Below are 12,865 nucleotides of genomic sequence, written 5' to 3'. Positions count from 1 at the left end.
GTTAATGTTTATTGAAGGCTTCCCAGGTGGTGCTAGTGGTAAAGAACCTGCCTGCAAGTACAGGAGATGTAACATACGCTGGTTCGATCCCTGGGTCAGGAAGATCCCCTGGAGGAGGGCATGGCAACCCACTCCAGTATTTCTTGCCTAGAGAATCCCAAGGAGAGGAGCCTCGCGGGTTATAGTCCATAGGGTCACAGAGAGTCAGACACGACTGAAGTGACTTAGCACGCATTCACACATTCATTGAGTAGTTATTTTATGCCAGGCACTATTCTGCATGCTTTACTTTCATCTTTTGTTTAATTCTCACCGTAGCCCTTTGAGTTAGATACTTTTATTCCCATATTATAAATGAGAAAATTGAGGCAGTGAGAGGCTATGTAACTTTTCTGAGATCACATAACAAATATATTGGTGTATTTTTTAGGCACTTGTCGAGGAACTAGATGAAGAGAGAGAGAAGAGATGGAAAGCTGAACAAACTGAAAAGAAGCTTATGGATTATATTGATGAACTGCATAAACATGCGGATGAAAAAAAAGATATTCGTAGCCAGGCTCTTCTTACTACAGACAGGTAAGGGAAAAGCCTGTACACCTAAGGTTATCTCGGTAGGAGAAAAAAGTGCTGAACTTGGAACTGGAATGCCTTCAATTAGCTGCAGTACGATCGAAAACTATGCATGTGGTTTTAGTTTGAATTGAACTAGTTTTATTTAAAGACTTTGGGCTTTATCAGCTTTTTATATAAACAAAGGATTCAGGATATTAATTTGAGCCCTCAAGGTGGGAGATGTCAGATAGATAAAGTATTACAAGTGAAAAACAGGAAAAGCGTAGAGCAGGGATTGGCAGACTTGCTCTGTAAGTGGCAGGTCTGGGCAGACTTTCTCTATAGGTTTTCTGGGTCATAATCAGTCTCTGTGTGCTATTCTCCACAATGGACTTTGGTATCAGATAACCTAAGTTTCTTAATTCTAATGTTTTTATGCAGTCTTATTTCATTTCCCATTTTATCTTTTTTTTTTCTATATTATGTAATACAGGAATGTCTTATTCCAATATGTGAGAATACCACACAGTTTTTCTGAAATGACAATAACTTTTTTCTTCGGTTTCCTGTAGGCAATTCTTTCTAAAGTTATGCTTTTTCTCAAAAGGTTAAAGGTTTTGTCCATGGAGTTTCTTTTGATTTTTATCTCTTCTTACCCTTGAACAAGCACTAGATTTCTAGACTTGGTATTTACCAACAAATAGGCATTAGGAAGTTGCTCTTGGTTCCATTTCCTACCTATGTATACAGTAGATAATCCCCTATCTACAGTCTTCATTGATTAGTAAGTTTGTGTATATGGGCCACAGCCCAATTCCCAGATTCTGTTTATACATATACCTAGTAAAGTTTTGTGGTCCTGATGTGGTATTTTCTAGCAGATTCTCTCATTCTTTGTACCTATGGAATATAAGGAAAATTGCAATACACACCATGTGTTCTATGAAAACCTCTGTAATTAGGCAAACTATGATGCTTTATGCTATTACTAGACAATCCACCACTTAGCCATCAATTTCTTACCTTATATGTTGTGGAAGTTGCTATTCCTGATAGAATAGTAACAACAGAATGGGTAACAGTCCTATAACCACTTAGAAGAAACAGCACTTCTATTTGCAGGAGGTGCACAGGTAGCCAGCATAGTTTAATGATAGATATATACAGACTGTGTGACTTGATGAGCCACAATCAGACAATGAAAGAGAAGGATTTATCTTCCTTTTTCATTTAGTTCTCTTTGCTTATTATTGAAATTCCTCCCAGATTTTGGCATTGTGTTTTCTCTTGTTTAGAGTCATTTGTAGATGCATCTTTGTTTTACTCTGCTTTGTAAGTATTATCTGCTGCTGCTGCTAAGTCATGTCAGTCATGTCTGACTCTGTGCTACCCCATAGACGGCAGCCCACCAGGCTCCCGTCCCTGGGATTCTACAGGCAAGAACACTGGAGTGGGTTGCCATTTCCTTCTCCAGTGCATGAAAGTGAAAAGTGAAAGTGAAGTCGCTCAGTCGTGTCCGACTCTTAGCGACCCCATAGACTGTAGCCCACCAGGCTCCTCAGTCCATGGGATTTCCCAGGCAAGAGTACTGGAGTGCGGTGCCATTGCCTTCATGGAATATTAAAGGAAGCTGTGCCTGGGATTGCAAGCCAGATTCTGTTTTGATTGGAAAGCTTTGGACATGCCTCGTCTTTATCCTTCTTTAACCTCTCTGTTGTTGTGGCATGTTTCACATGTTACATATTCATTGTTCTCTTGAAAACTTAGCTTCAGTCTGTTCTGATTCATCTATCCCCCAAAATGGGTTTTGGAGATCAGATCCTCACCAGTCTTCATATTCCCTTATGTGACTTGGTAGGGACTCTGTATTCTTCATACCTACCGATACAGGGTCTGACATCTAGGTACCAAGCTATTAGTACATATTATCTCAAAAACCGAGTCTTCTCTATTGTTTCGAGTCCTTAAGTTGTATCTGACTCTTTGTGACCCCATGGACTATAGCCCATCAGGCTCCTCTGTCCATGTGATTTCCTAGGCAAGAATACTGGAGGGGGTTGCCATTTCCTTCTCCAGGGCATCTTCCCAACGCAAGGATCAATTCATGTCTCCTGCATTGGCAGGCAGATTCTTCACCACTGAGCCACCTGAGAGGCCAAATCTTTGATCTCTACTGTGCTTTTAATGGCAAGCCACTTCAGTATTGCCTTGAGAATCCCATGAACAGTATGAAAAGGCAAAAAGATATGACACTGAAAGATGAACTCCCCAGGTTAGTAGGTGCCAATGTGCTACTGGAGATCAGTGGAGAAATGACTCCAGAAAGAATGAAGGGATGGAGACAAAGTGAAAACAACACCCAGCTGTGGATGTGACTGGTGATGGAAGTAAAGTCATGACATTGTACAGGAGGCAGTGATCAAGTCCATCCCCAAGAAAAAATAATTCAAAAAAGCAAAATGGTTGTCTGAGGGAGGCCTTACAAATAGCTGGAAAAAAAGAGAAGCTAAAGGAAAATGAGAAAAGGAAAGATATACCCATTTGAATGTAGAGTTCCAGAGAATAGCAAGGAGAGACAAGAAAGCCTTCCTCAGTGATCAACGCAAGGAAATAGAGGAAAGCAATAGAATGGGGAAGACTAGAGATCTCTTCAAGAAAATGAGAGATACCAAGGGAACATTTCATGCAAAGATTGGCTCAATAAAGGACAGAAATGGTATGGACCTAACTGAAGCAGAAGATATTAAGAAGAGGTGGCAAGAATACACAGAATAATTATACAAAAAAGATCTTCACGACCCAGATAATCATGATGGTGTGATCACTCACCTAGAGCCAGACATCCTGGAATGTGAAGTCAAGTGGGCCTTAGGAAGCATCACTACGAACAAAGCTGGTGGAGGTGTTGGAATTCCAGCTGAGCTATTTCAAATCCTGAAAGATGATGCTGTGAAAATGCTGCACTTAATATGCCAGTGAATTTGGAAAACTCAGCAGTGGCCACAGGACTGGAAAAGGTCAGTTTTCATTCCAATCCCTAAGAAAGGCAATTCCAAAGAATGTCCAAACTACTGCCCAATTGCACTCATCTCACACACTAGGAAAGTAATGCTCAAAATTCTCTAAGCCATGCTTCAACAGTAGGTGAACCGTGAACGTCCAGATGTTCAAGATGGATTTAGAAAAAAAAAAAAAAAGATGGATTTAGAAAAGGCAGAGGAACCAGAGATCAAGTTGCCAACCTCCTTTGAATCATAGAAAACGCAAGAGAATTCCAGATACCATCTGCTTCTGCTTTATTGTATAACCAAAGCCTTTGACTGTGTAGATCACTACAAACTGGAAAATTCTTAAAGGGATTGGAATACCAGACCACCTGACCTGCCTCCTCAGAAATCTGTATGCAGGTCAAGAAGCAACAGTTAGAACCAGATATGGAACAACAGACTGGTTCCAAATCGGGAAAGGAGTATGTCAAGGCCGTATATTATCACCCTGCTTATTTAATTTATATGCAGAATATATCATGCGTAATGCTGGGCTGGATAAAGCACAAGCCAGAATTAAGATTGCCAAGAGAAGTATCAGTAACGTCAGATATGCGATGACACCACCCTTATGGCAGAAATCAAAGAGGAACTAGAGAGCTCTTGATGAAAGTGAAAGAGGAGAGTGAAAAAGTTGGCTTAAAACTCAACATATGGAAAACAAAGATCATAGCACTTTGCCCCATCACTTCATGGCAGATAGGTGGGGAAACAAGGGAAACAGTGAGAGACTTTATTTTCTTGGGCTCCAAAATCACTGGAGATGGTGACTGCAGCCATGAAATTAAAAGACACTTGCTTCTTGGAAGAAAAGCTATGACCAACCTAGACAACGTATTAAAAAGCAGAGGCATTACTTTACCAACAAAGGTCCGTCTAGTCAAATCTTTGGTTTTTCCAGTAGTCATGTGTGGATGTGAGAGTTGGACCATAAAGAAAGCTGCTGCAGCTAAGTTGCTTCAGTCGTGTCCAACTCTGTGCAACCCCATAGACGGCAGCCCACCAGGCTCCGCCATCCCTGGGACCCTCCAGGCAAGAACACTGGAATGGGTTGCCATTTCCTTCTCCGGTGAATGAAAGTGAAAAGTGAAAGTGAAGTCACTCAGTTGTGTCCGACTCTTCATGACCCCATGGACTGTAGCCTACCAGGCTCCTCCGTCCATGGGATTTTCCAGGCAAGAGTTCTGGAGTGGGTTGCCACTGCCTTCTCCAAAAGAAAACTGAGCGTGGAAGAATTGATACTTTTGAACTGTGGTGTTGGAGAAGACTCTTGTGAGTCCCTTGGATTGCAAGATCCAGCCAATCAATCCTCAAGGAAATTTAGGATTTCCAATGAATATTCATTGGAAGGACTGATGTTGAAGCTAAAACTCCAATACTTTGGCCACCTGATGCGAAGAACTGACTCATCTGAAAAGACCCTGATGTTGGGAAAGATTGAAGGCAGAAGGAGAAGGGGACAACAGAGGATGATATGGTTGGATGGCATCACTGACTCCTTGCACATGGGTTTGGGTGGACTCTGGGCATTGGTGATGGGCAGGGAAGCCTACCGTGCTACAGTCCATGGGTCACGAAGACTTGGCCACGACTGAGCGACTGAACTGACCTGATGCCTTTAATACCTAATCTATAAACTTCCAAATCTCTTATCTATTATCCAGGCCTCCTTGATTAACAGATTGTACATCTAATCATCTACTAAAAATTCCTTGTCTACGTTTCTTTAAGTTCCTAAGATTAACATGTCATTAGGTCAACTTTTCCTGCTCCCTTATTTTATATTCCTTGTTCTAATAATGACATTTCATATTGTCAGCCACCAAAGCTAGAAATTTCAGAATCATTTTTTTGCTTCCTTCCTCTTTCTCAGACTTCATAACCAGTAGGTATTGATACCCTCTTCATTCTACTTAAAAGGTGTTCAACCATCTTCTTTCTGTCCCCAAATTTTTGCATTAGTTTAGGCCCTTATCTCCTGCTCAGAGGATTACTCTAATTCTTTTTATTTGTAGCTTTTCTGCCCCTTCCACCGTATATTTCACAGACTAAAGTCTAATATTCTCTCATGTAACATACCAAACTGGAGTGGAAAGACCAGTTTGGAGACCACTCTCAAAGGCAAGAAGAGAGATATTAAGAACAAAAATTGGAGCAGTGACTCTCGTGTAGGAGTTGATAGGTACAGGGATTTTTTCAATTATAACTTAGAGATTACACATTGGAGTGGCTGCCTGGCTCAGAAATTCCTTCATGAGGCTCTGTCTTTGCTATTCATTGTCCCCTTTTTAAACACTCCGGTTCTGTCATGAACCTCTCTCTGCCTATAATATTGGTCAAGAGAGGAACCCCTGACACGATGGGTAAAGGTAAACCTTAGCTATGGCCACAGTGACTGGTGCATGAAGCGGGCATATGAACCAAATTGGACTAACAGGGGCTCTTCCCAGAACTCAGTTCAAAGTTGAGCTAGAGAAAGGTAATCTCTTCTGCTTGGTTCTCACTGCTGTCAGAACATGAGTCTAGAGATGTTTGTAGCCTTCCCTATCTCCCCTGAGTGCATTCTAAAAAACCTGCCATGGGAAGAATTCAGACCAGCCTGTAGGGAATCAGAGAGATCTCTTGGTGTTCATATCCTTGGTTTCAGTGGTCCCTCAGAACAGTGCCATCCCTGCCTCTGAATTGGTTAGTTATGTGTTTCACTAAATTCTCCTTTCTTCCTAAAACTGAGAATTTTCAGTCAAAAGACTCTGAGTAACACCAAGCTAGTATAGTACTAGGCTGTGGTACTTAATGTCTGGGGAAGATGCAGGAAGGTCAGAGTTGACTTGGAGGCATCCGTTCAGAGTTACTTCTCTTCTGTAGCTTTAAAAATGGATGCGTGTCCTCTGCCAGATGTTAAGCTCCTTGAAGGCTAGGCTGTATCTTAATTATCTTACTTGCTTTTAAGCCCACATCTAGCACAATGCCAGAAACAAATACGGTGTTCTTAAGTTTTGCTGTCAAATAGTAAAGTTCACAAAAGATAAAGATTCATTAATTTATGTAAAATGTTTTCCCGTTGACACAATGCTAGTTTCAGGGATCAGGGGGATGGCATACTGTTTTTCAGCTGTTTTTTAATCTAATGAGAATTTGGAAGATACTTCAGATCTTCCTCTCTTCTGTGTTCCTGCCTACAAATCTTCCTCTCTACTTCCTCTCTAAGCTTAGTTATTTAGTACAGTTTTCATATTTTTTATATGTATAGTATACTTACAATGTGATTTATGCTGTAGGCTAAAAGAAATTATTTTTAAAGAGAGAAATTCCAAGCTGCAGCTGGAAATTATGGTTCACAGACTTCAAAATGAAATTAAAAAACTAACTATTGAATTAATTAAAGCAAGAGACCAACAAGATGATCACATTAGACACCTTAGAACCCTGGAAAAAGCGCTGGAGAAAATGGAGAGGCAGAAGGGGCAGCAGCAAGCCGCACAGGTACCCTCTGCCATCTGCGCTTCCGCGGTTTACACGCTCATAGCGTCTCTCCTGAAACACGCTACGTCATCATACGCAGACAGAGATGTTAGGTTGGATGCAAAAATTACACGTGCCAGTCATTTAACGTGCGGAATTATTTGTTGAATTAAGGCTGCCAGCATTCACAAAGCAATTATAAGAAGAATTGGTGGATATACTGATAGTTGCTAGGCTTGTGTTTTATTAGAGCCAGTTTTTAAATGACTCCTTGGGGGTGCTTGAAGGCTTTTAATTTTTGTGTTTTCTGAATAGAAATTTTTTTTAAGGTTCATGGTGCAAATAAGATTTAGTCTAATATGTTTGATGCTTCTGCATGCATGCTGAGTCACTTCAGTTGTGTCCAACTCTTTGTGATCCTGTGGAGTGTAGTCACCAGGCTCCACTGTCCATAGGATTCTCCAGGCAAGAATACTGGAGTGGGCTGCCTTGCCCTTCTCTAGGGGGATCTTCCTGAGCCAGGGATGGAACCCGCGTCTCTTGTGCCTCCTGCATTAGCAGGTGGGTTCCTTACCACTAGCACCACCTGGGAAGCCCTTGATGCTTCTAAGACTTAACTTTATGTACCCACACCGTTATGTAGTTAATTTTGGAAATCAGCTTAGTCACTAGGTCCTGTTACTTAGAAGACACTTTTCTTTTAACTGACATTAAAATAGAAGCAGAGGAGATTATCTAAATACTGTAATTGTGTGCATTTTACTCAGATGCGACTTATCCAAGAGGTGGAACTCAAAGCTGCCGCTGCTGATAGAGAAATAAACTTACTTAGGACTTCTCTTCATCAGGAAAAGGAACAGGTGCAACAACTTCATGAACTGCTTGCATTGAAAGAAAAAGAACACAGGTAACTGAAATATGTATATGTCAGGAAAATACGGACGTTGAAAAACAGAAAAAGTCACTTGGTTCTCTCTGCCCCTCCCCCCAGAACTAGACAGTGATGCAGCAATGTGAAGTCTGACAGAATTAGCTCATGAAAAATAACATGTTTATGTATACTTTAGAATCAGTCTTATTGTAAGAACTTGTAACTTAGAAACAAATCAGTTACTTTGTTAAGGTTGAAGTATGGATTTAGAGCAGTGAAGCTCATTTTGCGTTTCTCTAAGCCCAACCAAAAGTTGATCATTATAATATAGAAAAAACTGTTTAATTGACTTCCAAGTAACTACTTGTTAAATTATCAGTATACTGTATTCCTTTGAAGCAGATTCAGCAGACTTTTTCCTGTGGAGGTCCAGATAGAAAATATTTCAGGCTTTTCAGGTCATGCCTAACTGTCTCTTTGTAGCCCAAAAGGAACCATAGACAGTGTGTAAGCAAATGGATGTGCTGTGTTCCAATAAAAGTTTATTTCCCCACAAGAAGGGCACCAGGCCAGATTTGGTCCAAGGGCTGTAGTTTTGCCCAGTAGACTGTATTTACTGTATATTAAAGACTCAAGCAACATAGAAGATGCAGTGAAGCAGAACCTGACTCCTGTGAATACACCCAAAGGATATTAGAAACCATAAAATGACTGTGAACTATCTCAGTGAAGTTAAGACTTGGCATATCCCTGTCACCACTGAATGAATAGTCAAATAAACTTGTGTTCTTCCTGCATCTACCATCCTGTCCCTAGTTTTGTGTTTGAAAGTAAGGAGCTGATCTTTAACAATAGGGAATATAGAATATTTAGTACCTAAAGGCCTTTAAAGTTTTCTTTCCATGTAAACAGCATCCTTTGATTTTTGTTTTTCATTCCAGGAAAGACATTGAAACAAGGGAGTTTTTTAGTGAAGCTGAGTTCCAGGAAGCCTTAGCTAAAGAAATTGCTAAAGAAGAGAGAAAGCATGAGCAAGTTATAAAAGAATATCAAGACAAAATTGATGCATTAAATCAACAGTATATGGATTTAGAAAATGAATTCCGTATTGCTTTAACTGTTGAAGCCAGAAGATTTAAAGATGTAAGAACTGGCATCTAGCTTTTTATTGAAAACAGAATCAGCAAGTTATGATTTGATAAGAGGACTACATTTTAGAATTCTAGCTCTATTTGCATGCTGCCTATAGGATCATAAGCAAATTAGGTTCTTAGAGCCTTATTTCTTCACATAAATAATAGCTAATCTTCAGTGCTGTTGCGAAAGCTAAGTGACATTATAAATGGTCAAGTAAAGAGAGCACTCGAATAGGAATTAGGAAACCTGCATTCTCTATTATTTGTACTTTAGAGCAGGGATCGGCACACTAAAGTCTCTGGGCTATTTTTGGCCCACTACCTGTTTCTGTAAAGTTTTATGAGAACAGAGCCATGCTCACTTGTTTACACAGTGTCTGGCTGCTTTTGTGTCAAAATAGCAGGGTCCAAACCTTAAAACACATAAACACATATGGCCTGGCTGACCTGCGAAGCCAGTTATCTATGAATTTCATGCTATTGCTAAAACTCAGATACTAAAAATGAAAAAAGTAAGCTGTTTCCAAAATCAGATATTTTCTAAATATTCCGAGAACTGCTATTTATGATGCAATTTTAAAATATAGGTTAAAGATGGTTTTGAAAATGTTGCAACTGAATTAGCAAAAAGCAAGCATGCTCTTGTTTGGGCTCAACGAAAAGAAAATGAGTCTTCTTCTTTGATTAAAGACCTAACCTGTATGGTGAAGGAACAAAAAACAAAACTTGCAGAAGTTTCTAAATTGAAACAGGAAACAGCAGCAAATTTACAGGTAAGACACTACCATTATATTTCCTTTTTAACTTTTTATATCATTTTTTTCAAGTATATTGTGATCATTTTAGGAAGTATACAATTGTGAACTAGATAACACCAAGTATATTTTTATGTGTGTGAAGACTAATATAATTAGGAGATAAACCATGGCTACCCAGGTTGTACTACTTACACTAAAATCGTATTTAAATAAGTAAGTGAATTAATTTTAGGAAGCATACTAAGTAAATAGATACCAGTTTTACAGTGATACAGATGGTTGAAGTTTGGAAAATATCCAAGGAATTATTGATACTAATTTTGTGGTAGTGGACGTCTTTACATACTAATACACCTAACTATAATACTTTTTTAATTACTTTATTTCTGTTGTCTCAGTTTTAAATATTAGTGATATTTTGCTCAAAAGGACTCACTTTATATAAGTGACCATTAGACTGTTGATGGAAATCCTTGGTGAGAAATTTTGAGTAATACATGTATAGTTGCTCTTTTAAAATATTAAATAAAATTCAGAGTTTTTACAGAAATAGCCTCTTAAAATTTGACTTTTTATTTAATGACCTACATTTATTTTTAGTCAATAAAATTAAAACATTTTCTATATAAAATTTAGGGACATTACTTTGTATTTGCTTAAATAACATTTTTTCTCACTATAAAATACAGAAAGAAAATAAGTACTTAAATATAATAATTACTTTGCATTCTTTTCAATGTTTTTTGGTGGTATACAGAATCAGATCAACACACTTGAAATTTTAATTGAAGATGACAAGCAGAAGAGTATTCAAATAGAACTTCTCAAGCAGGAAAAAATGCAGCTTATTTCCGAGCTAGCTGCCAAGGAATCGCTAATTTATGGTTTAAGGACAGAAAGAAAAGTATGGGGACATGAGTTGGCACTACAGGGTAAAATTCTCAAATTTTCAAAAAATAGCCCCTTCTTCTCATCCTGCAAACCAGTGTATTAGAAAAGGGAGGGTTAATTCTTCCTAGACATCCCAGGAAAGAAGGTGACGCTTTATACGGAAGGGTAACTGGTCATTGGTCAGTCAGACAGGAATGAAATTATACTAAGGAATTGAGAAGGAGGTTATTACACCCATTTTATAGTTATAGCTCTGATATTTTGCTGTCTCTGATTTTCTTCCCAGTGTAATTTGGTTACGTTTCTGAACAGGTATACCTTTATCATGCTCCAGCTAAATAAGTTATTGAAAACAATTCTTTCTTATCTAGTGATTTTAAATTGTACATATGCAGCATTCATTTTTTTGCTAAGAAAATAAATGTTGCTAACATTTATCTTGTTACATGTGGAGAAATGTGAAATCAGTTATGAATAAAAACCATTTTAGGTTCAGGTAAATTTATCCTTAGTCTCATTCCCTTTCCAGTCACCATAAAGCAAGAGATATACACTGTTTTAAGGCATTCATGGAGACTTCACAAATTATGAATAGTAGATGTTAGCCTAAATGGAACATTGCTTATTTGACCATACCATGTAGGAATCTGTAATATGATTACAAATTAATTTTGTTTGTATGGACAGCATAACATAACCCATTAAATATTTTGTGTCTCAGTTAGTTGTTCACCGGAGAAGGCGATGGCACCCACTCCAGTACTCTTGCCTGGAAAATCCCACGGACACAGGAGCCTGGTGGGCTACAGTCCATGGGGTCACGAAGAGTCGGACACGACTGAGCGACTTCACTTTCACTTTTCACTTTCATGCATTGGAGAAGGAACTGGCACCCCACTCCAGTACTCTTGCCTGGAAAATCCCAGGGACGGAGGAGCCTGGTGGGCTGCCGTCCATGGGGTCTCGCAGAGTCGGACACGACTGAGCGACTTCCCTTTCACTTTCACTTAGTTGTTCACAAAAGTAGCTGCTTGCATGGTTACTGTGGTTTTAGGTTCTCAAATACCCACAGCTTTTAAAAGGCCCATTTCTTCTCTTTCCACTTCATATTATGCTGTTACGTATTTTGTTTCTTTATTCAGCTTCTTTTATTCATTCTATCATACACTATAAAATTAGATGCTTGTTAAAAACAAATCTCTAAGGTCTTAAGGTTTTTACTGTGATGTTTGTTTCTTAGGGTCTTCTCTAGTCCAAAATCATGGGAGAGTAGAGGCTCAGCTTGAAAGTTTGTACAGGGAGAATGAATGTCTGCGAAAAGCAAGTGAGCGTGACAGTGACACAATAAGAATCAAATGTAAAATCATAGACGACCAAACCGAAACCATTGGAAAATTAAAAGAGGTAAGTTTGACATTTTATTTTAGGAACAGCTCATAGGGAAAGTTTGAAAATGTGTGGATCGAACTAACTAATAAATATTTGTCTCGATGAATCCCAACTGTTGTGGAATTTAAGACATACTATCGTGTTTTTTTAATAATGTTTGCCACTTTGCTTTTAAAAGTTATATATAACATTTATTAACTTGAAATTACTTTTACCTCAAAATTTTATGGAGGGTGTTATTATGGCCCTCCAGAGTAATTGAAACTAGTGTCCAGAATGGGTGGTGGTTGCTCTTCAGTTGCTGAAGAGTCACGTCCAGCTCTCTGCGACCCTGTGTACTGCACGCAGCACACCAGGCTTCCCTGGGCTTGGCGGCCGGTGGAGTTACGCGCACTCAGCGAGGACCCGCAGTGGGACGTGCAGGGCGCCAGGCATGCTGTCTGGCCACGCGTGGCGGCAGCAGGGCCTGTCGCTGCTAAGTCAGGGCCTGACAAAGCACGGTCCACTGGAGGAGGACAGGGCAAGCCACCTCAGTGTTCTTGCCTTCAGAGCCCCATGAAGGGTTAAGAACCAAAAAAGGTAGCATTTTTATTTAAACTTCGTGTTGTTTAGTATCTTCCAGTATTGCTAACTCAGTTCTCAGAATTCTCTGTGACAAAACCTTGTTGTTGTTCAGTTGCCCAGTGGTGTCCCGCTCTTTGCAAACCCACGGACTTCAGCATGCCATGAATAGAATGTAAAAGATTCGTGCTTATT

General features: G+C 39.4%; 1 protein-coding gene across 2 annotated transcripts in view; it reads left to right on the top strand.

Moving 5' to 3' along the window:
- LRRCC1 (leucine rich repeat and coiled-coil centrosomal protein 1) overlaps positions 1–12,865 on the top strand; it is a 43,703-nt gene that overhangs the window by 20,701 nt on the left and 10,137 nt on the right. For both annotated transcript variants that reach the window (XM_061439460.1, XM_061439461.1), the window contains 7 exons: positions 431–579; positions 6,881–7,085; positions 7,832–7,971; positions 8,877–9,078; positions 9,659–9,844; positions 10,587–10,761; positions 11,961–12,124. In XM_061439460.1, coding sequence (XP_061295444.1) covers positions 431–579; positions 6,881–7,085; positions 7,832–7,971; positions 8,877–9,078; positions 9,659–9,844; positions 10,587–10,761; positions 11,961–12,124 — 1,221 coding nt within the window. The remainder of the gene's footprint in view (positions 1–430; positions 580–6,880; positions 7,086–7,831; positions 7,972–8,876; positions 9,079–9,658; positions 9,845–10,586; positions 10,762–11,960; positions 12,125–12,865) is intronic.

Source organism: Bos javanicus, chromosome 14, assembly GCF_032452875.1.
Source record: "Bos javanicus breed banteng chromosome 14, ARS-OSU_banteng_1.0, whole genome shotgun sequence".
NCBI lineage: Eukaryota > Metazoa > Chordata > Mammalia > Artiodactyla > Bovidae > Bos > Bos javanicus.
Note: the sequence above shows the minus strand (reverse complement) of the source record. Positions and strands in the feature narration are given on the sequence as shown.